Consider the following 27,166-nt stretch of genomic DNA (forward strand, 5'->3'; position numbering starts at 1 on the left):
AATTATAAAAGAGAGTACTGAAAATAATAAAATAAATTAAATATTTACTTTATAGTGATTGAAACAAATTTAAAAGTTCTTGATGATCTTTTTATATAATATATTTTTAGTATTTTTAGTACTCTTTTTTTAGTATGTTATAATTTTTTACTATTATTATTATTTACAGTTAATTTTTTATTTAATTTACTTTATCTAATAGAATCAATAAATCATATTATAAAAAGATAATAACAAACATAATACACAAAAATTACAATTATAAAAGTGTATAATGTCAAACAAACAGTTGAAAAAAATAAATAATAGAAAAATAGAGCTCATATAAATAGAAATAACAAGAATTTCATAAATAATACAATAACATATATAAAGGATAAAGTTGGTAAAATGTAAATAAATGGTTAGTATCTATGGCCAAAAGCCTGTTAAGAAACGCAGAAGCTAAAAATAGTTGCTTCTTGTAAACGTGGTTTTGGCAGCAAAATCACTTCTGCGTTCAAGAGAAAAAAATTTGCCAAACCAAAAGTTAAAGCTTTCAAGAAACTTAAACACGCTTCTTCCCTTCCAACGGATTTTCCAAACACATCCTAAGTGTTCGGTTTTTCTGTTCACTTGTTTGTATATCTGCTTTCTCTTCTATTCGTTTTAAGGAGGAGGAGTGTGATAGAATTTGAGTTCAAATTGTGATATTATTATATTATGATCCAGATATAATTGTTGTTTTAATTTGTGTAATAAACTAGTTAGCATGAAGTATAACTCACTCACATTATTTGATTCCAAACAACTTTCCATTTTTTAAATTCTTCAAAGTACAAATTAATTACTTTGCCTAATGATGGTCAACTGTTGTTAATTTAAAAATGTAAATGTTATCAGAGTAGATATTCCTACAAAATATTTTGTTAGAATAATGTGGTAATATTAAGAATAATGATGGATGATGGATGGGGCAATAGTTGAGTCCACTACTAAGCAAAGTTTTGCAGCTTATAAAATCCCCTCTCGCCTCTCTCACCGCACCCATTACAAATAATAATAAGTCACTAAGACACTAACTATCTCTCTATCTTTCTTTTTTTCTTTTTCTTAATTGGCAGAGAAACAGTAACGAACAAATCGCAATGGCCAGCGGAAGCGGCGATGCCACTTCTGCTTCTGCGTCTTCTTCCTTCTCCAGTTTTAGCGCGTATCTACACGCGCTCTCTCACACTCCTTCTCGCCTTGCAACCCGTGCCGTCTCAGTCTCCACCTCCTACGACGAGATGACCCGCCTCCGCGCCCGATCCGGCTCCCACATGCGCCGCACTCTCCGCTGGTACGACCTCGTCGCCCTCGGCGTCGGCGGCATGGTCGGCGCCGGCGTCTTCGTCACCACCGGACGCGCCGCTCACCTCTACGCTGGTCCCGCCGTTGTCCTCTCCTACGCAATTGCAGGCCTCTGCGCTCTTCTCTCCGCCTTCTGCTACACAGAGTTCGCCGTCGACATGCCAGTGGCCGGCGGCGCCTTCAGCTACCTCCGCGTGACCTTCGGTGAATTCGCGGCGTTCCTGACTGGAGCGAACCTCGTGATGGACTACGTGATGTCGAATGCGGCCGTCGCGAGAGGTTTCACGTCTTACCTCGGCACCGCAATTGGCATCTCCTCCAGCAAGTGGAGGCTGACGGTGCCGTATCTCCCTAAAGGCTTCAACCAGATAGACCTGGTGGCTGTCGCCGTCGTTCTCCTCATGACCCTCGTCATCTGCTACAGGTTCCTTCAATTCCTTCATTCCTTCATTCATTCATATTCACACCTCATTCAGTATTCTAACATTATTACTATGAGAAAATGACAGTACCAGGGAGAGCTCAGTGGTGAATATAATATTGACGGCGTTACACATTGTGTTCATAGCGTTCGTGATAGTGATGGGATTTTGGAGAGGAAGCTGGAAGAATTTCACGGAGCCGAGTGAGCCGGAGAAGTATCCGTCAGGATTCTTTCCGCACGGTGCTTCGGGTGTGTTCGTGGGGGCTTCAGCGGTTTACATGAGTTACATTGGATACGACGCCGTATCGACGATGGCTGAAGAAGTGAAGGAACCAGTGAAGGACATACCGATCGGTGTGTCAGGGTCGGTGGCTATTGTCACTGTTCTCTATTGCCTCATGGCAGCATCCATGTCCAAACTTCTCCCATACGACTTGGTAGTTAATAATATCATTTATTTTATTTATTTAATAATATTTTTTGGAAATGGTACGGAGGGTGAGTGATGATGGTGCACGCAGATCGATGCGGAAGCGCCGTTTTCGGCGGCGTTCAGTGGGAAATGGGTGTCGCGGGTGATAGGAGTGGGGGCCAGCTTCGGGATCTTGACGTCGCTGTTAGTTGCAATGCTTGGTCAGGCCCGTTACATGTGCGTCATCGGACGGTCTGGCGTGGTCCCCACTTGGTTCGCCAGGGTCCACCCTAAAACTAACACCCCTGTCAACGCCTCCGCTTTTCTTGGTCAGTATTCTTTCTTTACCTTCCCTTAATAGTTAATACTACTATCTATCTATTACTACTAAATAAGCCGTAATTTCATATCATCATGATAATGTTGTGATTCATTTTATTTAATCAACGTGTCTGTGTGGCGTGCGTGAATGGATGTGGATCCCATTTGAGGATGTGAGTTGATGAGGGAGAGTGGAGATTGTGTTGGACCCACTATCATGAAATTGGGTCTGGGATTTGCGTGGTTATGATTTTGTTGCCTTGTGCTTGTGATAAGATCAATATCATGTTCATGTGAATGGGACGTCATTTTGTTTAAACAAACGATGTTGGGGTTTTTATCTTGTATCTTTGGGTGCCATATAATTCAATTCAGGATATTTGGTTGGTCCCTTTCTGATGGATGGTTGGTTAGAGTTAGAGCATTCTTTTCACATAGTGTATAATATTATAATGTGGTTTAAGTTAAGCATGATTTGATGTTTAATTAATACAATCAGATGCTAATGAAGGAGTGGTAGTGTGGAAATAACGCTACCAAGAAAATGCGAGTGAAAACAAGTACAAGAGAGAGGTGCATTAATAATATAAATTGTGAGAATAAAGAGAGATATGGGATAGTTGGTTCAAAGTGGCGTTACTTTTGGGTTTTGCCATACTGTAAAGGCAAGGCAAGGGGGCTGTAATACCTATAGCACTGCCATGCTTTGCTATACCTCGTAGTCGTAGAGTTATAGAGCATGGTCCCCACGCCATGAAATCATCATCATGTATTTTGGTAACAGTATATTGACCGGATAGGGATTGAACGATTATGACAACTGTTGCAATCCTGTACATGGATGTGGACAATGAATTTCAACTCGTGAGAAAAGAACAATAATGCATTTTCCCAATGGATGATAATAATTAGTGGTCTCCATTGATTCCATGTCCACTATTGAACCCAGTATTATATTGTTCTTGATTGGAATCATTGACCGATCATTAGCCTTACCCCTCTAGCTAGTTTAAAGTTAATCATGGATTTCCATAATTTTATATGCCTTTCTAGTAGTGCATTTTGACTTATCTAAACTGCAATTATACGCATTATATTAATTAATTCGCATATTATGTTATATTCTTCAGGGATATTCACAGCGGCAATAGCAGTTTTCACAGAGCTAGACGTGCTGCTGAACCTGGTTTCCATAGGCACACTGTTTGTGTTCTACATGGTGGCAAACGCAGTAATCTACAGGCGATACGTGGCAATTGGAACAACGAATCCATGGCCTACAATGTCCTTCCTCTGCTCATTTTCCATGACAAGTATAATCTTCACTCTTATATGGAAGTTCGTACCAACAGGGAATGCCAAAGCAGGGTTGCTAAGTGGGTGCGCTGTGATTGCCGTTGGAATTCTGCAAGTGTTTCAGTGCATGGTCCCTCAAGCAAGGAAGCCAGAATTCTGGGGTGTCCCACTCATGCCATGGATTCCATCCTTCTCAATCTTCCTCAACGTTTTCTTGCTTGGTTCTCTTGATGGCCCATCCTATCTTCGCTTCGCCTTCTTTTCTGCTCTTGCTGTACTTTTCTATGTTTTTTACAGTGTCCATGCCAGCTTTGATGCTCAGGCCCATGGATCCCTTCTTCAAAAGATCACTTATGATCATCCTCATGTGGAACCCATGGAATTTCAGGATCTCACTTTCAAAGTCTAGATCTATATCGATTACAATAGGAGAAATGGGTGGGGCAGCTTGGCTAGTAGTAACTGGTAAGAATTGTGTGCAATTATTTATTAATCAAGTAATACTAGAATAGAGGGGAATATTAGAATAGGGTGCAACTTTTTGTAGAAGTGGCGAATTGTATAGTGAAATTGGCGGCTTTCAGATCCATTCCTTACCATTACCTGTTGTAAATTCTCTAGCTTATGATTTATGAGTATGGATGGATTTCCAATCCTTTGATTAACAGCTCTAAGTTGAAAAACACAAAATGAAGGTGAAAAGGACAGTGCTCAATGAATCAAGTTAGGTGATGTCTTGTTGTCTTTTTTATCTTTCCTCACTTTTGTAAGGTTGTGGTGCTAGATTGACCCTTTAAGCTTTTTTATGTCATTTTGGTGATAATGTAATTTGGGATGTAAATGGCATCTAAATTATGGCCATTGGAATGTTGAGGGGAGGACCACTATCATGCTTTGGCTAAAGCCTAAAGGCTAATGGGTATATTTTCAGGGGTGGAAAAAGTTAATTAGTGTGACACATTAAGTGTGCGTGATGTCATTCTGAAAAGAGGGATTATGCAATGCTGTTCTCTAATTATTGGTATTGGAGATTTGGAGTGGATTTATTAAAACTTAGCATAAACCTTGAAAATTTAATTAAAAGTGAGGATTAACATGATGTAAATCGATAAAGGATGATTGTGAAGTGTGTGAAGTCTCGTTCATCCTCTTTTGTGTGGTCACATCATGTACGATTTGGCAAGCATTCATAAATCCAACTTCCTTGTCAGATTTACAGCTCAATGAACTTTTAGTTTCGTTAATTCGACATGTCTATTTGAGCCTGCTACTTTCATTCTGTCACTCCTTTTTTACTTTATAAAAATAGTTCAGGTGAATTACCGGTTGAACTTGAAAATACTTAATGCCAACTAACTATTAGGTAGACACTTTATAAATACTTTAGTCACTGAACCAAAATAATATATAATAACATCCAAATTTATTAATTGGTCTTTCTTCATCACTAATGATACATGACCCTTTTCAGAATGAGTAAAATCAGCAAGAAAAGGAAGTTCATTAGAGGTGCATGATATCATTAACTAGATGAGCTATTGGCACTGCTTATTTCATTCACCAAAACTCCAAAATGATCCACTAATTCATAGGTCCAATTATTCCACACGCATAATCAATTACCGTCTATGGAGTAATTTATAAATATGAATTTGTCATTATTGACAAGACATTGCTCCTTTCCATGCTAGCCTTGCTACCACCTTAAATATTAAGTGTCACAGTAGTAAATTAATATGCCAATTGAATAAAAAAATAGTGATTCAGAACCAAAAAAGTGTAATTAGAAATCTACCAAATCATCATTCTCACGCCTTATCTAACTTTGCTAGTTGGATGATAGTGGTCTCTAATTGACAAAGTAAGCATAGGGACAAAAATTTATGGGCCAATATGTTGGCACCATGTTTTTCTTTTGTATCCTAATTGAACCCTCTTGTCTGCTGCCACCATTTGTTTTCTCCTTAGTTGCCTTGCCTATTTTCTTCTTTATTTTTTCTTTTTTCTGGTACATTAAAGTTTTCATTCATTTGGCACTAGTTTTTTTATTCCAATCTAAGCATACTTTGTATGATACGATATCATTTTATTTTTTTTATCAAATGTGCTAACTATTTTTCATATATTTTGTTCTTTTTAATTGCTTTTGCCTTCTCCATCTCCACATAGTTCATTTCTCTTTCTATGGCCCCATTCATCTAAGTTGGCCGGTGGCATCTTTTCATTTTTGAAGCTATTCATTCTTGTCTGTTATCCATCACACTGTAATTTCAACAATGGAAAAACAGACAAAAGGGAAAGATTCCAATCGAGGATATTAATTAAACTCTGCGTTAAAAGAATAGATGAAAGTAATTGTATTATTATTACGTAAACAATTGAAAGATCCACATCAATATTCCATTCTTCTTGCGAGTTATTGGAAGAGACTTTTGAGTTCATGTGAGGACTACTACTTAAACACACTTATTATTTTGGGTAAATTATTATTTTAGTTTTTAATATTTGGGTTAAATTCTAATTTAATCTCTAATATTTTAAATGTTATATTTTTGTCTTAAAAGATTTTAAACAGGTTCAATGTCGTGGACATCAATAATGTTATTAGTTAAGTCATGTCTTTTTTTCATGTGTTGGAAAAATATAACAAAAACTTTCTGGTAACACTTCTCTTCAATTTTCATTTGTACAAAGTTTCAAATACTAATAATCAATCGTCAACGTTTTAAAATTAAAGAAAAAACTTATACTAGTAATCATTGGTGAATTGATTTTATTTACGTATTGAAATCGAATGTTATTGGCTTTTCAATATACAAATTGTTTGTGTTAAATTTAACTATGGAATAACATTGAACTCACTTAAAGCTTTTTTAAAATCGAAATAAAACGTTTAGGAACCAAAACATTAAAGACCAAAATAATATTTTATCATATTTTGTTTGGTTATTCTTTTTCTTTTCAAATTTAAAAGAGAGTATTAACCTGGAGTGGTAGCTTTTTAACTTGAAACCTTTTTATATTTGAGTCAGCATCCTTACTTATTTATAGGTTGTGACATAGTACTATAGTACATAGTGGATGGGGATAAGAGTTGTGATTTAATTACCACATACATATAAAGTTGAGTTATGCTTTGGTGCTCATCTCAATATTTTGATAATTATTAAACAGTGTTCATGGAATCAAGAACAGTCCATGGACATGGATTCACAAGTCCCACTGCTATTGGTTTTCCACTACTACTAGCTAAGGTCAAAAGCAAAGGAACATAGTTGAGAAGTTCAATGCCGAAAGTCAGTAACCCCTTGCAATTTTCTATTAATTAATCAGTGAGACAAAATATTCTATATTAAGATACGTTTATTAAAAGGAATATGGTCAGTTGAAGTAGTATCATTTTTTTAAAGAATATTGCCTTTTTAAATTTATCTATAGTAGAAATTTTTGAAGTTTTTATTTACTAAATGTATTACAAAAATATTGAAAATTTTAAACTTTTTGTCTTCAATAAAAATCCTTGTTAGCAATTTTTTATTTTTTCAAAAGAGTATCTTATATTTCAGTTTTGTAGATAAAACAAATTTTATACTACTAAAAGTTAAGTTTATTATAATGTGAATATCTTCCAAATCTATAATATAAAAAAGTTACATGTGATTGATACAAACAAACAATATATTCTTTATTTCCTAATAAAGAATAACGTACTCATCAATTATAATAATAGCTAAAAGAAATGGGATTGTATATATATATGAGAATTTCCTTGTACAGTCCATTGTCCATTTTGATGCTTTTCCACTTGATGTTATGGTTAACTTAAGGTGCCATTTTCAATATTTTCTTAGTGATGATGTGATTGGATATCATGGGGGGAAATTCGATAGGTTCCATTCCTATATTTTTCCGAGTTTTGTCTTTCACTCTTCATATGCTTATATATATATATATATATATATATATATATATATATATATATATATATATATATATATATATATTCAGTGATATATTCCCTTAGCTATCTAATTGTTATTCCATTACTTCATTTCCTTTCCCTTCTTTTCTTTTGTCTTTTTGTCTCATGCATCACGTGTAGACAAAGGTGTCATGTTGTAGGGACCGTCTCCAAGGATCTTATCAAGAAACCAAATTGAAATGAAGTCATCTCTGATTGAGAGCGATGAGGAGATGTATGATATTTCATTCTCATTGCAACTTGCAAGCTTTATCTGTCTTTTTATCATAAAAAGGAAGGCATATATATATATGAGTTCATTTGATACACAGTATATATAAAGTAGTTTAGCAAAAATAAGTATCTTTTGTCAGTAAAATATTTTACATCGCATCAAAACTAAAAAAAATCATATATATATACGACACAAAATAAAAAAGGAAAAAGATATTTAGGTTGAAACTTGAAAGAGAGAGATATCTTTTTATGGTAAATGGTTAAATTTGTTCTTAAAAATCAAGATTATTTATTTTTTAAATTAGTTTTCGAAATTTTTTTTAACTAAATTCGTCATTTAAAGATTTTAAATTAATTGTCTTAGTCTTTCTATTATTTTTTTTGTTGACAGTGTCAAATTTTATTAATTTGACACGTTAAGTGATACTATAACACATACATAAAAGTTTTAATTGACTATTAGCATGATAAATTTATGAAATTAGGTCAAATTAAAACCTAGTTCAGGGAAGAACTTGAAGCACTAAAATCTCTCAATTTAGATTTGATTTGATCTAATTTCATAAACTTATCATGTTAACAATCAATTAAAGCTGCTAAGTGTTTGTTATGGTATCACTTGGGGTCCGTTTAGAAAGTTTTAAAATTAATTTTTTGATCTTTTAACTTATGAAAAGTAGTAGTATTAAACTAAGAGTAAAGTATCGTTTTTGTCCTCAACGTTTGGGGTAAATCCTATTTGTGTCCCTAACGTTTAAATCGTCCTATTTGTATCCCTAACGTTTGTAAAAGTGATTCATTGTTATCCTACCGTCAATTACATATCATGAGCGCTTTAGTTTGAGTTTTAAAAATCTCTTCTTGAAGTTAGAATACAAATGTCTGGGATTGAATCGATGATCCACTCCGAAAAATAGCTCATTAAAAGTTGAAACTAATTCCTACAACATTTACATAATTCACTTTTCTAGGGACATAATTGAATCTAAACACAAATAGTGGGTATAATATTAAAATCGAACACATCTAAGTGAGACCTAATTGAAAAATGAATACATCCAAGCGAGAATAATTGAAAAATATAATATGATTTGTTAGTATAATTGATAGTAGGATAACATTGAATCACTTTTATAAACGTTAAGGATATAAATAGGACGATTTAAACGTTAGGGATACAAATAAGACTTACCCCAAACGTTGGGGACAAAAACGATACTTTACTCAACTATTAATGTTTGGGACAATTTTCAACCAAATTGCAGCTTTCTAAAAAATTATTTAGGAACTTATAGAGAAGTTAAAAAAAATGAATTCTCTCATAATAATTTTTTTTATCACATTTCTTTTAAAATATGCACTTTTAAAACAAAAAACTCAAACACAAAATAACTTATTTATAAGTTACTTTTAATATAATTATTTATTATTTAATCTATTTTTTCAAAAAATGAACTTAATTAAACTGTTTACCTAAATTTTAATGTGTCACGTCAGTAAATTTTGATGTCGTTAATAACAAAAATTGGCAAAAAGGCTAAAAATTTTTTTAAGAACAAATTTAATTAAAAAATCTTTTAAAAATTAATTTAAAGAATGAAAGATTTTTTGAGACTAATTTCACTTACGCGGTGATAATGATGGATTGAAATATTTCATTGAAAAACTTTTAAATATACTGTTACACTGATATTTTATTAAATTTTAACTATTAATTTTAATTATATATATTATATATATTTTATAATTAAAATAAACAGTTAAAAATTACTTAAACACCAATATATTAGTATCCTTAAAAGTTTTCCAATCTCATTTTTGTTTCTTTGTTTTCTTCAGGTTTCGGTTTAGTTAAGATATGGTTGATCAAATTGATAAGACTTTCTTAATTGAATTCAAACCAACTTGCGTATTGAGTATTGACTATATGAGAATTCTACTAAAGATTATTTATAGAGAATGGGTTGGTTGGTTTTTTTGTCTGCTCAACTTTACAGATTGATGTGAGGTCCACACAAACACACCACACATTTTCTTTGGATTTTTGTGTATATATAATTATATATTGCTTATAGTTGTATCTTTCCTTTGTTTCTATTTGTCAGGTTGGCATGAAATTATGTAATGATGTTGCCATATATGTAAATTGGTATTTGCACAAAATATCTTATTCATTGGTTAAACTTAATTTTCAATTGAAGAATGTCAATAAAGGTTCACTTAGGTACACCCGTATATAATTTTCTTTTATGATGATTTTAGGTTTGATTTCTTTTGCTTTGTTTTATTGAATGGAGTAAGCAGAGTGTGTCAATGTTTATGAAGAGTGATATAAACTATAAAGTGCAATATTAGATCAATCAATACAAACATTTTGAAAGATACAGCAGAACTTTGTTTAACCGCCATTTTCATAATATGCAATGATTGGCTCCTTATCAGAGCTGCATAATTAAATTATTGAGACTTGTAGAAAGGGAGGGATAGTGAGCGGAGAAAGAAAATGATACTTTTTAATAAAAGATATAACTGATAAAAAATACTCGTTAAGAATATTATAAAAGAGAAAATCTCATTGAAAAATATTAAAAAATAATTACGTATATTTTTTTAGTTTAATTTTGATACAAAAGATACGCTATTTTTAAACGTTATATATAATTTACATAGTCAATGAAAGGTATCAGAATCTAAGTTGAAATGAAGAAGATGGAGGAATCTCAAAAACTTGACACAGAACTCAGTGAACAAGAGAGAGAGAAAGAGAAAAGGGAAAGTAAGCTGGTTGTTTTGTTAAAAACTGTGAGCATTGAATTGAAACTAGCTTAACGGAAATAGTTACAAAGTCCACTATTTATAGGGAAGTTTGTCTCAACTGGCACACTATTCTGGTTGAGGTCTAACCACCTTCTAACTGTCTACTTACAGAGTTACTGAATACTCTATCATTCTCCCTACTTTCAAATGGTTCTGTTTGTTTTAAAACTCCTGAACTTGCTTTGCTGCAGTCTGCTTTTGCTTCCTGCCTCTTGTGCTGCAAATCTTCTATTTTTATGTCCTTGCTAGGTCTTCTGCTTACATTTAGCAAGTCACGAAAATTTAGAAATGTGGCAGCTAGAAGAGCCTTTGTTATAACATCAGCTATTCGTATTGACCTTGGAATGTGGCTAATTGCCACTACCTTCTTTGTGACATAATCCTGCATAAAATGTAAGTCAGTTTCAAAATACTTGGATTTATAGTGTAGAATCAGATTTGCAGCTAGTAGAACAGCACTTGAGTTGTCACAGTAGATCGGGAGAGGAGTTGTGTTGTTAAACCTCAGTTCAACCATCAAATTCTTAATCTAGATCAGCTCAGCCACCAAGTCTGCTATTGCTCTGTATTCAGCCTCAATGCTGAATCTTGCCACCACTGATTGCTTTTTGGCACTCCATGATATGAGGTTCTTTCCTAGGAAGACACAAAAACCTCCTGTGGACTTTCTGTCATATGGATCACCGCCCAATCTGAGTCACTGTAGGCAGTGATCTTCATGGAGCAACTTCTGTGTAGCTGCAGGCCATAGTTGCTAGTGCCATGTACATACCTCAAGATCCTTTTGACTATTTTCTAGTGCTCAATCAAAGAATTTTGAAGAAACTGTGACACTTTGGTAACTGCATATGCTAACTCAGGCCTTGTGATGGTAAAGTATTGTAAGCTATCTACTACTGACCTATATAGTTGGGGGTTATCAAAGCTGGGGCCTCCAAGAGCTGAGAATTTCGTGGAGGAAGGAAGAGGAGTTTGGCACAGTTTACACCCAACCATTCCTGCTTTAACGAGTAAGTCTTTTACATATTTTTCTTGTGTGAGGAGCAGACCATCATCAATCTTAGAGACTTGAATTCCCAGGAAATAGTGTAAATTTCCCAGATCCTTAAGTACAAATCTGCTATTCAGCTGTTGAATCACTTGGTCAATTTCTGTGTTAGAGCTCCCTGTGATGATAATATCATCAACATATACCAAAATGAAGGTCCTACATGCACCTGAGAATTTTGTAAACACTGAGATGTCTGATGTTGTGGCAGTAAACCCCAAATGGTTTAGGTCCGTGGAGAGTTTTTGATACCAGGCGCTGGGTGCTTGCTTTAATCCATACAGCGCCTTTGTAAGCTTACACACCAGATTGTTATTGTTGAGTTCACACCACTGTGGCTATTTCATGTACACATCTTCACTTAAGTCACCATGCATAAATGCATTGTTGACATCAAGTTGGCGAATGCTCCAATTCATTGTAAATGCTGCTGTTAGAATTACTCTTATTGCAGTTGGTTTCACCACTGAACTATAGGTTTCAATGTAGTCTGAGCCAGGCTTTTGGGAGAATTCTTGTGCCACTAATCTTGCCTTGTGTTTTTGTAATGAGCTGTTAGTATTGTATTTCACTCTAAACACCCATTTGCTTCCAATTGCTTCTTTTCCTGGTGGTAACGGCACCAGATTCCTCATTAGTGCTTCATACTCAGCATCCATAGTCTGCTTTCACTCAGGATGAACTAGTGCCTCTTTGACATTCCTTGGCTCAATTGTAGCTTGCATGGCTCTTATCTTAAAAATTTCGTGTTTACTCCTGGTCATCATTGGGTGATTTTTGGTGGTGTTTGCATAGCTTGGCACTTCATTTGGTAGAGCTAGAAGAACAGTCTCTAGATCAGAGTTGGATACTGGGATTGGAATGCTGGAATGGACTGTGGGTGTGGAGAGAATAGGTGGTGATTGGGTTTGACGATGTGCTGTGTGTGGTTGAGATGGGGTTGGTGTAATGTGATGTTGATTTTGGTGGGGCATATGGGGTTGTCTTTGGGTTAGAGGGCTTGGTAAGAGAGGTATGATTGGTATAGTAGTGATGACACTTCCAGCGAGTTCTTGGTTAAGTGAGCTATCCAGGAACTTTCCTTCTTTGAATGAAAACCTTTCTTCATCGAATATCACATTTCTGGTTATGATCACTTTGCCATTGCTTGTGAGGCATTTGTATCCTTTGTGAAATGAGCTATAGCCAATGAACACAACAGGGGATGAGCAAAAATCTAACTTGTGCTTGTTGTATGGCCTTAGGTGTGGGAAACAAAGGCAGCCAAATACTCTGAGGCTATCATAATCTGGTTTTCTGCCAAATAGCTTTTCCAAAGGTGAATGATTGTCAAGGGTGGGTGTAGGCAATTGATTTATCAGATGGACAGCTGCAGAAAATGCCTTTCCCCAATAGTTTGTTGACATACCAGCTCCAGCTAGCATTGCTAGGCCTTTCTCCACAACATGTCTGTTTTTCCTTTCTGCATTTTCATTCTGTTGGTGAATGTGAGGATAGAAGAATCTGTGTATGATCCCACAAGCCTTCAAATCCTTAGATAAACTAGCATATTCAGCAGTATTGTCAGTTTGAAGTATTTTCAATTTAGTACTCAGTTGCAATTCAACCATTTATTGGAACGAGTTAAAAACCGATTTGAGCTGAGACCTTGCTCTGATTAAGTACAACCAAGTAAATTTGGAGAAGACATCAATGAATAGAACAAAGTAATAGTTTTCATTACTGTTAGGAATGGGGGCAGAACTCCAACTGTCAGAAGACACCAACTGCAATGGTTCAATGTACATAGAGTTTGACACAGAAAAAGGTAATTGGTGAGATTTTCCTATACTACAGGCCTCACACACAAATTTATTGAAATTAAATTGAACATTACAAGACTTTAGAATTGTGGACACTACATTATTTACTGGGTGACCCAGTCTGTTATGCCAAAGCAAAAACTTGTCTTTGTTGCACAGTGTTGTAGCATATGCAGCTGGATTTATTGAGGGGTTGAAATCAAGAAATTTGTACATCCCTTTTTCAACTTGTCCATGTATAACCACTTCACTGGTTTCCTGTGATTTCACACAGCACTTATTAGAATGGAACTCAAAGAATACTGCATTATCACAACAAAATTCATAGACACTTAGCAGGTTTTTGGTGATATCAGGCACATGGAGTAACTTTTGTAGGATAAACTTTCTATTGCTCAAACCAGATTTAAAACTAGATTTTCCAACAATATTTACATGCAAACCTGAGCTGTTTCCAACAACCACTTGATCCGAGCCTTCATACGCCTCTCCTTCCATTAGATTCTGCTGATTTAGAATCATATGGTGCGTTGCTCCCGAGTCCAGGTACCAATTTGAGTCATGGATGGTTGCAGGTGTCGCAAGCAGTGCTTGGGGTGCCTGGGAGGATTGAGCTGCTTGTTGGCCTTGTAAGTCTTGAGAATGTTGCACCTCTGCCTGTGAACTGAATTCAGACCCAAAATTGTTGCTTCTCTCATACCTGTACCAGCAATTCTTGGCTATATGGCCAACCTTGTCACAAACTTGACACACAGGTCTTTCATTGTTTACTGCCCTTCTATTACTAGCTTCACCATTTTGCATGTAACTTGAATTGTTGCCATGGTTTCTTTGCACAAAATTTTTGAGTGGCTGTCCTTGCTACATTATTATAGTAACTAGATCTTGGGTAGACATTTTGATAGCCTCCATTATATTGATTGTTGTAGTTTCTTTCATCAGATCTTCCATTGTTCTGAAACTGATCACCTATGAATCTGTCATTGTGAAATTCTTCATTGTTTTGAAATTGTCCTGAAAATTTGTTGCAATCATTGTATGAGAACCTTCCTCCTCTGCCTGATCTTCCTCCCCGATTTCGAAAGTCACCTCCTCTGTAGCCTCTTCTAAAGCCTTGTGCCATGTTAGCTTGAATAAACACCTTTGGTTTTCTGAATCTTTCCAACATACTCTCATGTGACAAGAGCAATGCCTCAAGTTCACCAACTGTGATGCCACCTGGCCTTGCAACTACCGTAGTGATTAGAGGCCTGTATTCCTCTGTTAGACCATTCAATATTGCATTCATATGATCACTTTCTCTCATTGGTTCTCCAACTGACGCCAGTGCATCTATGGTTCCTTTTAGGGCAAGAACATACTCATTCACCGAATTCCCAATCTTGATGCAGCTAAGTTTGTTCTTTAATTGTATGATTTTTACCTTGATTTGAGAAGTAAAATGATCATATAATCTCTTCCATACCTCAAATGTATATATGCACCCTACCATTCTGGTTGTGAACGATTTGGTCATAGATGGCAATAGCCATTATTTTAGTAAAGAGTCTTGCCTTTTCCATACAACAAATTTAGGATTCGCTTCTCCGTTTTCTTTGAATCTCATTGGTATTCCTTCACCAGTGATGTGATGCAGTAAATTGTGTCCTTCAATTGTTGATTCGACTTGATCTTTTTACTGCAGAAAGTTGTCTTCATCGAGCTTCATTGAGATTGGGGAAGAAGAGAAGTTTGGTTGCACAGCTTGTTCCTCAGCCATGGTTGTGGATCTGAGCTCTGATACCATGAAAGGTATCAGAATCTAAGCTGAAATGAAGAAGATGGAGGAGTCCCAAAGACTTGAGACACAGAGCTCAGTGAGCAAGAGAGAGAGAGAGAGAGAGAGAGAGAGAGAGAGAGAGAGAGAGAGAGAGAGAGAGAGAGAGAGAGAGAGAGAGAGGAAAGTAAGCTGGTTCTGTTATTGAGAACTGTAAGCATTGAATTGAAACTAGCTTAACTGAAACAGTTACAAAGCCCGCTTATAGGGAAGTTTGTCACAGCTGGCACACTATTCTGGTTGAGGTCTAACCACCTTCTAACTGTATTCTACTTACAGAGTTACTCAATACTCTATCAGTCAATATAAAAAATAATTATTTGTACTGATATGACGTTACGTAATTGAATACATCATATACATATAAAACTATTTGACACTGAAAATTAAATTTATATTTTTAAATGTATTAAATACATTCAAAATATTAAAAAGGTTCACCATTACCTTTTTAATAAATTCTTTAAAAATACTTTTCAAGCTAAATTCACTTTTTTAAAAACACATTACAGAATGTTTTTCACTTTTTTGTTTTTAAAAGCTGAGTTTTTGTTCGGATTTCAGATTTGAGATCTAAGTAGAAAGGTCCATGTTTTTTTGGTCTCGGAAAGGTCCAATTATATGGCCAAAAAGAAGGCCCAATGGGGTGATAGTTAAGTAGTTAAGCCCAAAGCATAGTATAAGAAAAAAATCTGACAAAAAAAAAGAGAAGAAAAAAACAATCGTTATTTCTCGTTGTATTCTCTTCGATGATGACATGAAAACCGTGAGAAGGTGCCAGAGATTCTGTGGCAATGCTGCCATCCATTTTAGGAAATTAACAGTTCTTGCTGAGTCCGAACCAGATTTCTTAGAATCGAAACAAGTTCTTCATGCGGATGCGGATAAGGATGCTACTCGTGTTTCAAATCTGCACTATCTTGTGCAGTTATATGCTAAAATAAGATCATCCATGGCAGGAAGGGCATGCCATGCTTATGCTATTCGTATTGGATTGGAATTCGACGTTTTAACTTCAAATATGATCATTAACATGTACTCCAAATGTGGTTTAGTTGATGATGCTCGCCAAGTGTTCGATGAAATGCCGGTGAGAAGCTTGGTTTCGTGGAACACAATTATTGGAGCACTTACCCAGAATGCAGAGAATCAAGAACCTCTCTTACTTTTTATTCAAATGCAAAGAGACGGAACCCCTTTCAATGAGTTTACCATTTCCAGTGTTGTATGCGCATGTGCCTTGAATTGTGCCACTCTCGAATGCATGCAACTGCATGCTTTTTCAATTAAGGCTGCCGTAGATTCAAATTGTTTTGTTGGAACTGCTTTAGTTGATGTCTATGCCAAGTGCTCTTCAATTGAAGACGCAAGCCGAGTGTTTGAGAGTATGCCCGAAACTAATGCTGTTACGTGGAGTTCAATGTTAGCAGGATATGTTAAAAATGGTTTATTTGAGGAAGCCTTGCTGCTTTTTCGTAATGCTCAGCTTATCGGTTTTGATAAGGACCCATTTATGGTTTCTTCTGCTATCTGTGCTTGTGCAGGTATGGCAACTTTGATTGAAGGAAAACAAGTGCATGCTATCTCATGGAAATCTGGATTTGGTTCAAACGTATATGTTGCTTCCTCCCTTGTAGACATGTATGCTAAATGCGGCTGCATAAGGGAAGCTTCCCTTGTGTTTCAAGGAGTGGAGCTGAGAAGTAAGGTTTTATGGAATGCCATGATTTCAGGGTTTGCTAAGCATGCTTGTGCACTAGAGGCCCGGATCATATTCGAAAAAATGCAGCAGAGAGGGTTACTTCCTGATGAAGTTTCTTACGTATCTGTATTAAACGCATGTAGCCATATAGGTTTGTATAAAGAAGGAGAGAAGTACTTTGAACTCATGGTTAGAGAGCACAATCTTTCGCCCAATGCCCTTCACTATTCGTGTATGATTGATATTCTTGGTCGTGCAGGATTGGTTCACAACGCATATGACTTGATTCAGAGAATGCCATTTGAAGCAACTGCTTCTATGTGGGGTTCACTCTTAGCCTCATGTAGAAATTATGGCAATATTGAGTTTGCTGAGATTGCAGCCAAGCATCTATTTGAAATGGAACCTAGCAATGCCGGAAACCATGTCTTGCTAGCAAACATCTATGCAACAAATAAAAAGTGGGAGGAAGTTGCCAGAGCAAGGAAGCTTCTGAGAGAGAGTGATCTTCGAAAGGAGAGGGGTTCGAGCTGGATTGAAATAAAGAACAAGGTTCATTCGTTCACCGTTGGTGAAAGAAACCATCCACAAATGAATATGATTTATGATTATTTGGATAATTTGGTAGAGGAGTTAAAGAAGCTAAATTACAAGGTTGATACCAACCATGATCTGCATGATGTAGATGAGAACAGGAAACAGATGCTTTTGAAGCATCACAGTGAGAAACTTGCTGTTTCCTATGGATTGATGTCTTTACCTAGTGATATAGATATACCAATAAGGATTATGAAAAACCTAAGAATTTGTGGCGATTGCCACAATTTTATGAAACTTGTGTCTAAGTTTACTAGTAGGGAGATCATTGTTCGAGATACAAACCGCTTTCACCACTTTAAAGATGGCTGCTGTTCTTGTGGGGAGTTTTGGTGAACTTCTTCACTCATGAGGAACCAGAACCAATGTGTAGAATCCAAGGTATCCAAAATGTCTGCCATGTTAGGTATTACACACAAAATTGGTACCTAAAGAAATCAAATTGAAGCTTCCCAACAATCATTAATACTATCATTATAATTCTTCTTCTCAGCACTTTCACCAGTACCATGTTATGGGTTCTCTAACTGCCTCAGAAGCTGAAGAGATTGTGCAAAATGAAGGAAACCTAGCTATGGGGTTCTGCTGCATTGCATCGTCTTGTTAGTGATGCTCAAGAGATGGAGAAAAAGGGAACTTGTTGCGACGAAAGAAGAAAGCAGGAGAGCGACGACTACAAATTGCATTCTGAAAATTTAAGAATTCGGTGGGTACATTTGCAAAATCATAAATTCACGGGCTAAAATGTGTTGCCTAAAATTTAAAGGTCTTGAATGAAATTTTTTCAGTGTCTTTTTTTTTCCCGACTGTTTGTAAGTAAAACTCTCGACTCCAAAAGGGAGATTAGGTCAACTCTTGGTGCTTCCAGGACTACAAATCAAGAGATCACAAGAAGTCACGCTCAAAAAAACTAAAACAGAAATTAATACAAAAAAATACGCCGACACAACATCATAAACAACACAAAAGCAAAAATCCTAACCAAATTAATATCTGACATTTCTGCAATTCATTGATAGAAAGACAAAATATGGCTACATATTACGGAAGACACCAACATGACTTCATAAGAAAGACAGTACAAGACTTTCATCATATTTCTCTCTTGTTGAACTTCTTTCTTCTAATTCCTATTGTTAAGTCGCTCTCTTTTTTTTTTTTTTTTGTTCCTTATGGTTATATTCAGATTTTCGATTTCATTTTCCTCACCTATATTTTGTCTAATGTAATTTACTATAGTCTCGTCATTGCTACAAGATAGATCAAATTGCGATCCTATTATCCATATTTTAGTAGCTTCACTTTCGAACACATCATCTTCACTTGTACTTAGAATTTCTGTTTTGCTCTTCTTCCCCCTTTTGTATCCTTTTTTCTTGTACTACACTTCTGATTTGATCCTTTTTCTTCCACCATCTCGCCTTTTTTATTATATGTTTTAACTTTTATCTTTTGATTTTGTTAAAAGATTTTTTTTCTCCTTCACATAACACTTTCTCACACTTTTCATTTTCACTTGGGTTAGTCTCTTATTTCTAAAACTTGGCTGAAGTAAGTTTTTTCTAATATCGTCTTCAAAATCTGGTGGAATTAAAGGATCCGAGATCAATTCGTTTTTTTATCTCATCATGAATCTTCTTGCAATTAAAATCATTTATCATTTATTATTGTCATAATCTCAAAAGTTTCATGTTAGAACTCTAATTGAATTTTTTAAATGTCTTCTGTATTTCTGTCATCCATAAAGCACTTTATAGTTTGAATCTTTTATGTATTTCGAATTTTTTAAAATATTGTATGTCTAAGAACCTCCCCCATCCTCATTTACTTTTATCCCACAATGTCTATGACCTGTTTTTCGTGCTTGTTTTGCAATTTAGACTAACTTGTATACCCATACTAAATTTTCATGGCGACAAATATAAAGTATAAAGTATAAACCCATAAATTTCTAGATATTTTATTCTTTTTAATGACCATGGTATTAAATTCAATATATTTAAAATCAAATAAAATTATTAATTTCTAATTATCTCGTATAATAGCAAATTATAAATTTACTCTAAATGTCAAATTATCAATTTTTTAAAAAAAAAGTGTTGAGGATGTTATACAATTTCTCCTTAAAGCACATTTTAATTATCAAATATTAGCATTTTTATGCTAAAAAATTGTTGCTACTGACAGCAACTCAGCAAAAGCTACAAATTTCACTAATATATACAGATCGATGAAACTGTACAAAAGTACTATCTTCCGTAGGCAATCTTTAATCTTTACTCAACAGATGAAAAGGTATGGAAGAAATCATTAGCTGCTACAACTTTATGCTCAATGAAGCTCTTCGAAACCCTGCCACACAAGCACATGAGAATCAATTTCCATATTCAGTTAGCCGATTGATTTAAATGAGATACAATGCTACTAGTAAACGTCCTGAAATAGCATACCTTAACAAAAATCCATAATTATGAGCTGAAGAATCCTACATCTGGAATCCATTTTCAATAAATTGCTAATACGACTGAAACTTCCGTGGAAGGAGTACTACAAAACAGAAATTTCCTTCTTTCCTCAGTGATACTCCATAGAAATACATTTATAAAGTTGGGGGGAAAAACTCAAAATAAAAATAATGAAAAAAAAATTTGAAGAGTTACCTTCTGCTATATTACAAAAACTTCGCTGGGGAAATATCGTTTCCGGGTCCATTTTCTGGGAAGAAGCAGCTAGAGACAAGCGATGCTTACTGCAGAATGCAATCAGATTCAGTAAATGTAAGATTTCCCAAAGCTTCGTATGAAATTCTGTCATTAATCCATAAATTTCACATATCTACAGCAATGATTCGAGAATAGGTATATTGAGTTAAAGCAATCGATATATTCTTGGTATCAACTTCACACTAATTTTAAACCTTTTATATGATTTATTGTTTTCCTTCTCTGTTTAAATTACGACTCTGTATGTGCCCCCATGTAATCAAGTGCACGATGGTTTTCAAACCGAGGCATGTCATTTACAGAGGATGCAATGAAGTTTGTTTAAGAGTAAAGACCAAAAACAAGAACAATCACAAACCTTGCCCATGAAGGAATAAACTTATTATTTGGTTTGTCATCCTCATCTTCATCTTCATCATCTGATTCTTTATAAGGAGAGATATCATATGATTGCTCTTGAAATGGGTGTTCGTTGACGAAGGCATCATCTTCAGATGCTTTGATCAAATTGCTCGTCGCCTATAAATATATTTGTCAGGATGACTGTTTCGCAACACAAAATACAAATGCTGATTATGGCTATAATAAAAGTGAGCCTTAATAGTACCTTTTCTTTATTAGCATCACCACTCATAGCTTCAGAATATGCAGGACAGCATTCTTTTATTTTATCATTTGTCGAATTCCTGGTATTCAAAGGTTCACTTTCAGAAACAAGCTCCAAATTACCCTCACAGATGTCCATTTGCAATTTCTGATGATTTTCTTTCTCATCCATAAGTTTCTTGCTTTCTCGGACTTGTTCACCCTAGACCAGACACCCCATGCATCAGCATTACCAGTAATAAAAGGCAGACAAATTAAATAGTAAGAACTAAATTATTAGAAGAAGGCTCTTACTGCTGCTCGGATTTGTACTTGTTTATCTTCTTTCTTAGCGTGTATCTTCTCTTGCTCATGATGTTGCTTCTTTGCATCATTAACACGCTTCCTTTTCCTTTCTTTTTCCTTTTTCCCTTCTTCTTCTCTCTGTCTCTTCTTTGCTGCCATTTCTGCTTCCTTTTTCTTCCGTTCTTCCTCCTTCTTTTTCTTCTGCAGCTCTTGCTGCCTTTGGTTATGTTGCTCCAATTTTTCCCGCTCAATTCTTAATGCCTCCTTCTTTATCTTGCGTTCATTCTCTTTCTTTTGGGCCATACGTTTTGCAGCTTCAGCAGCCTCCAGGGCCTTGACTTTGACATCCCTTTTGCCTGCATGGTCACACAGCTTAAAATTATTGCAAAACTAAATTTTCATAAATCACGAAAGGAACAATATTCATGGGTAATCCTAAGCCTGTATGATGAATTTCAATCTGGAAGCGGGTAATGTTGTGACAGGAAAATAACTTCATTTTAAGTGTAGCCAATGTTTTTTTTAAAGGGTTACCTGTAGCAACTGCTGCTGATTGTTTTTGTTGAACTAATGGAATGAAGGAAGTGACGTTGGAGACAATATTGTTGTAGGAAGTCTTCCCTATAGAGAAAGTGGAACCTTGTTTCAAACTATCTTTTCCAGATAACTTCGGCCTACTGGGCTTGCTAACTGATTCTGTAGTCCTCTTGGCACCATTTGCTCCAAGAGGAACACTCTGGTTCTCCTTTCCCTTACCCGTGAATCTTTTCCTATTGCTATCCTGCTTCTTTCTTGCCTTATTATGAGTACCACTGAAATTCACTTGTGAGCCCACAAAATCTATACTTCCCGCGGTTAACATATCATCTTGTAAAGCTGATGCAGAAGGTTTTGCTCCATCCATAATATCAGCAAGTGGTTCCAGTGTAATTGAGCTAGTCATTCCTTCTGAACCAATGCCCTTTTGGGATGTATCAGCAATCTCATCAACATTTTCATTTTCTTCACTAATGCAAGGAAGCTCCAGTTTCAAACTCTGGCGCTTCCCTGAACTTCCATAGGAATTAATTTTATCCCAAAAAGTTTGAACTGAAGGTGTGTATTGAACCTTACTCTTTGGTAGGCAATCAGAGAAGGCCCTTGAACTCTCATCGTTTTGAGCAAGAGAAGTCCTCAAACTCATCCCCTCCAAAAGGCCATTAGGTAAAGACCGACAAAGACCTAGTATAGTATCTAGCTTACAAGGAGTTGAAGAATAACAAAATGGAGAATGCATGAATCTGGATTTACCAAGGGACGAATAATCTACCGAGTTGCTCAGTGGATTCATTTTCTCGAATTCTATCTGATCTCCAGTAGTACATGGCTGTATATTATCGGTCGGCATAATGAACCCATCAAACTCTGGTACAGTAACATCTGCGTCAATCAAATCCGCGCACTCGATCGCTGGAGAAACAGAATAAACATTTGAGAACCTAGCATTTCCTTCCAGATAAATTCTTCCTTCCGAGGTGCCATCTTCAACACAGGTTAGACGTTGAGCACTTTCCTGTCCACCATTTAACCGAGGATGCCATGAATCATCCCTCTTATCTTCCAAAATAAGGTTCTCTGTGCTTCTGTGCCTTCCATCAAAAAGAAGTTTCTGCCCGACAGGAAAACCATTGAAATAGAGTTGATTAAGAAAGATGTAATAAAACAGAAATATACATGAACGGTTATTCTGTATGATCTATTATTACGTCATAAGATTTGCATTATCATTCCATATAACTCAATGTTTTTTTTTTAAATTAGTAACCAAGGCTAATCTGCTATTCCGGTGTGCATGTATTGTATATTGAGTTGTGAATCTGGGATTTTTAAGTAACTAATCTCTCTCCACTGTATGACACGTTCATTACTCTGATTGTACATAAAAATGACATGGAATATTCAGTGGTATCAACTTAGACAATCAATATAATCTTTTCAGATTGTAAAACAGAAATAATATTTACCTCTGCTATTCTCACTTTAACTGAGGACCCTTCCATTGTTTCACAGGGCTGGGTACATTGCAACTCTTCTGATAGGCTGTTACAAACATATGGACGTCCTGTACCATCCTCCTGATCAAATGTCAAATGCTGATCTTGGAGAGCTTCAGAATTATCTTCTTCAGTACTCAGGTCTCTACCTACAGACTTTTGGTCAATAGAATTAAGTGGCTTTTCAAGAAACTTTGAAGAGGAAGGTAGAAATTCCACTCCTTCAATTTCCATCTTTCTTCTTTTATGCTGAGAGCACAAATGATTCACATCATAACTCTCTTCGGAAGATTTAAAAATCTGGAACTCAGTTGAAATAGTATTCCTTCCATCGCTGAGCCGTTTCTGCCTCAATAAGTCAACTTTTTTGCATAAGGAAATGTTGTTTGGGGCCTCAACAATCACTTGGTCTATAAGAGCAGGAGATGACATCCCAACTGTAAAGTTTGAAACTGTTTCATCTGTGTATTTTTGCAGAATATCTCCAGTATCAACTGCAGAAAAAGAATCACCCAACTCAACATCACTTTCATCAAATTCCAGTTTACTTCTTACAGAACCAGATTTTGATGCCTTAACTTCCTTTGACAAATTTCCTGATGAATTTTGACAGGCAACTTTCAAAGGACTTGAAGAATTCATCAAGGAAGAAGTAAGAATGCAGGATTCTTGCTGAACTACAGTTAACTTTTTCTTTGGTGACACAGCATTCTTTGGTTTCCTAGATACATCTGCCTCCTCAAAGTGGCTTGCACAGTATTTCATCTGAGGCCCTTCTCTGATCAGAGCTTCCTCTGTTTCCAGAACATGCATCTTCTCCAAAGATTTACAGTTAACTTGGCAACCAGGAGAAATTTTGTCATCAAGCTCATTCACTGGTTCCAACAAATTTTGAGGTTCTTCTGGTGACATATCCTTCTGTCCTTCTTCAGTATCAGGACTAGAAATTCCTTTCATACTTGACTCTTCTACATGATCAAATTTAAGTTGCTTGGGCAACATAACAGTACCAGAAGGCACCCCCAAGGCCGAAACATCCATCCCAGCCCCAGGGCTAACAACAGTGACTCTAGTGCCTAAACAAGAAGGATCTTTTCCAACTAAGCCATCCAAATCAGCATAAACTTTGACAAAAGTTGCATTTGATCTGTCCTTGATATCACCATTGGGAATGGCACCAGATGGTACAATTTCTTGGCCATCCAAAATTTTCTCAGCCAGAGCTGTTTCACAGTATAGGGACTTGACAAGTAAAGACCCACCATCTAAATTGGAAGCACCCACAGGCCTTGAAAATCCTTCAGCTGCAAAAGTAGTCACATCTGTTGTATTTCCAGAAGCAGATTCAATATTCTCTTTCTCTGCAGGATTCATGATCATTTCTGCATTGGAAACAGAATCCTTGTCACTAGAAGACAACCTTCTAGCATCCAGTTCAGGAAGCTGTTGATTCTGAGACTTCTCACCAGCAAACTCAGAGCAGGTGCCAATTTGGCTACAAAAGTTTGAGCTAAGAGGCTTTGATATATCTTCAATGTGATTCTGTGACTTTGAATCTGTGGTTAGGTTTACCATTCCACTACCACTTCTGCTCAAACTTTCTTTTGATTTTACAACACAAAAGTCAGGATCCTTTTGACTACACAAGGCACCAACAACAGACACTGCACAATCTTGTGAATGCTGTGAAACTAAAGGTTGAAATGATTGCACCGACTTATTAATAGAATTGCCATGACACCCAGTCATCAAAAGGTCATCAGAGGGTGATGAAGTGGAATTTCTAAGTGAATCTATCCTAGCACAACTTTGGCTTTCTTTATTATTGCAAAAGTTGCCATCTTCGACTATATTTGTCCTACCTCCATTGTTGTGATCAGATGATTTGCTTAAATTGGTTAACTCAACGGGAGCTAATGACTGCATCAAACCATGAACTTCAACTCCTTTGCCTCTGTCTATGGTGCTGTCAATCTTCATGATTTCACTATTGTATCTTGACTGTCTGGAACTTCTGGATTTTGTTGTACGATAAGCACTGCTTCTAGCTTCCTTCATTTGATGCTCTTGTTTGATTCCTTCCTTAGCTTCACATCTTTCATTTGTAAATAAAGGTTGGTCAACTAGCTCCAATGGCTCACCCAATTTATTAGGTGCACCATCTGCCTTAATAATCGAAGAGTTAGCAACATTGAAAGAGTTAGATTTCTGAGCTATGCTCGTAGATCTTGTTATTCGACGAGAGAAATTAAGCTTGTCACTTGTTTGAGTCTGACGGTAACTTCTTACTTCTTTGGTGGAACAACCTTGAATGTTGGAATTAAAATCCTTGATTAATTCTGGCTCCTCACTACTGTCTGCCTGTACTATTGGAAATCCAGAACCTGTAACTGTCCCAGCACAGATGCTAGCATTGTTATCATCTCCTGACCTGCGTTTGGGTGGTTGAGCACTGGTACGTAGCTCGAGAGCCCTCTGCCTTGATTTAGATCTTTGTAACTTTGCCAGTGACAAAGCTGGGTCAACGTAACTATCTGAAACTCTTGGTTCCATTTGATTCTGAGGAGATATAGCACCAGAATCCAGTTCGGCAGGACCACTTGAGGCACATCCATCATTGTTGACAGAGCAATCTAGCAAATTTGAAAGCCTGTCTCCTTTGTTATAGTCTTCTCTCGGAGCATGGATTTCATTCTGTAAACCACTCTGATACAGAGCAGCCTCTGATACGACACCGAGATTGCTATATAGACTGTAACGATGACTAGAGAAAGGAACCCCAAACGGTGGCTGAGAAAATAGAACTTCAGAGACAAGATCATCCTTGTTCAAATCTGCAAGGGGAAAAAATATCTAATAAATCAGGAACAAAATTCCTAAAAGAAAATTAGCTAAGTGAGAACTGAGAGAAGTTGTGTTTTAAAATAAAAAACGAAGTAAACCTACTAAGTGAAGTAAGTGGGAACATCTATAGTTTTAAGGAGAGGGAACTACCATTGGAGACAGCAAATTGCAGTTTGTAACAGCATATCACTTATTAGAACTAAGTGAATCCACTGAACGAGTTCAGAACTTAACAACAAAACATTTAAACAAACACAAGGTGTGCTAAAAGGGGAAACAGAGTAAAATCTAGAATAGCAAGATAAATGGCAAGTGCACGAAGAAGGAGTGATAGGCACCTTTGGGAAGTGAGTAGTTGGAGAGCCAGGGAGGAGGGGGAATTCCGTGGAGGATGAGGTTGGGGTAAAGGTGGTGCTCCCACGCAAGGTACTGCTGACGAGCCTGCTCGATTATCCACCTCTTCCTCTCGAAGATCTGCGCCACTTGCTTCTCCTTCGCCGACATTCTTCAAACCTTCCTTCCTCCTTCGCAATTCACAATTCAATTTCACACACTTCACACTTCACCCTCCATTTCATTTCTTCGATCTTCGTTCATCCATCCAGAGAGAGAGAGAGAAAGAGAGAGAGAGATTCGTTTCAGATTTGGATGGACGGCGGAGATGTGTGGGGGGTGGGTTTGGTGTTGGCGCTTCTCCGAATTCAAATTTGGCGAAAAGCGACTTTCGTTCTGCTTGTTTAGGATCGAGTTGGATTTACCCGTTTTTTATTATTTGATGGACTCGGGTCAACCGGCAACTGGAAATCATAACTTATAGGGACTACAAAGAAAGCGTTTTTTTTTTTGTCCATATAATATTTTAGTTAACTCTAATCATTTTTAACTTAAGAAAGACTTAATTATAAATAAA

The 27,166-nt window shown here is 36.2% G+C and overlaps 3 protein-coding genes across 4 annotated transcripts; 2 read left to right on the forward strand and 1 right to left on the reverse strand.

Annotated features, from left to right (window-relative positions):
- The first annotated feature begins 652 nt into the window (after positions 1-652).
- LOC107618832 (cationic amino acid transporter 7, chloroplastic) lies at positions 653-4,644 on the forward strand. The gene is made up of 4 exons (XM_088498507.1): positions 653-1,756; positions 1,842-2,193; positions 2,278-2,497; positions 3,620-4,644. Exons 1-4 carry the CDS (start codon positions 1,128-1,130, stop codon positions 4,192-4,194), a joined length of 1,776 nt encoding a protein of 591 aa, XP_088354633.1. The 5' UTR covers positions 653-1,127; the 3' UTR covers positions 4,195-4,644.
- Positions 4,645-16,200: 11,556 nt separating this feature from the next.
- Positions 16,201-18,544, forward strand: LOC107616763 (Pentatricopeptide repeat (PPR) superfamily protein). 2 transcript variants are annotated; one of them, XM_021111015.2, is made up of 2 exons: positions 16,201-18,146; positions 18,259-18,544. In XM_021111015.2, the coding sequence occupies exon 1, from the start codon at positions 16,224-16,226 to the stop codon at positions 18,099-18,101; it is 1,878 nt and encodes a 625-aa protein (XP_020966674.1). In that variant the 5' UTR covers positions 16,201-16,223; the 3' UTR covers positions 18,102-18,146; positions 18,259-18,544. The 2 variants fall into 2 exon arrangements, with proteins under 2 accessions (XP_020966674.1, XP_020966675.1); XM_021111016.2 differs by having other exon boundaries at positions 16,201-16,851; positions 17,011-18,544.
- A 1,284-nt stretch (positions 18,545-19,828) lies between these two features.
- Positions 19,829-26,963, reverse strand: WYR (inner centromere protein, ARK-binding region protein). The gene is made up of 9 exons (XM_016320887.3): positions 26,595-26,963; positions 23,383-26,246; positions 21,914-23,027; positions 21,389-21,735; positions 21,096-21,296; positions 20,847-21,007; positions 20,426-20,514; positions 20,216-20,312; positions 19,829-20,117 (listed from the first exon to the last, which is right to left on the reverse strand). Exons 1-8 carry the CDS (start codon positions 26,758-26,760, stop codon positions 20,281-20,283), a joined length of 4,974 nt encoding a protein of 1,657 aa, XP_016176373.1. The 5' UTR covers positions 26,761-26,963; the 3' UTR covers positions 19,829-20,117; positions 20,216-20,280.
- Between the last annotated feature and the right edge of the window lie 203 nt (positions 26,964-27,166).

Source organism: Arachis ipaensis, chromosome B9 (assembly GCF_059453495.1).
Source record: "Arachis ipaensis isolate K30076 ecotype BB chromosome B9, ASM5945349v1, whole genome shotgun sequence".
Taxonomy (NCBI): domain Eukaryota; kingdom Viridiplantae; phylum Streptophyta; class Magnoliopsida; order Fabales; family Fabaceae; genus Arachis; species Arachis ipaensis.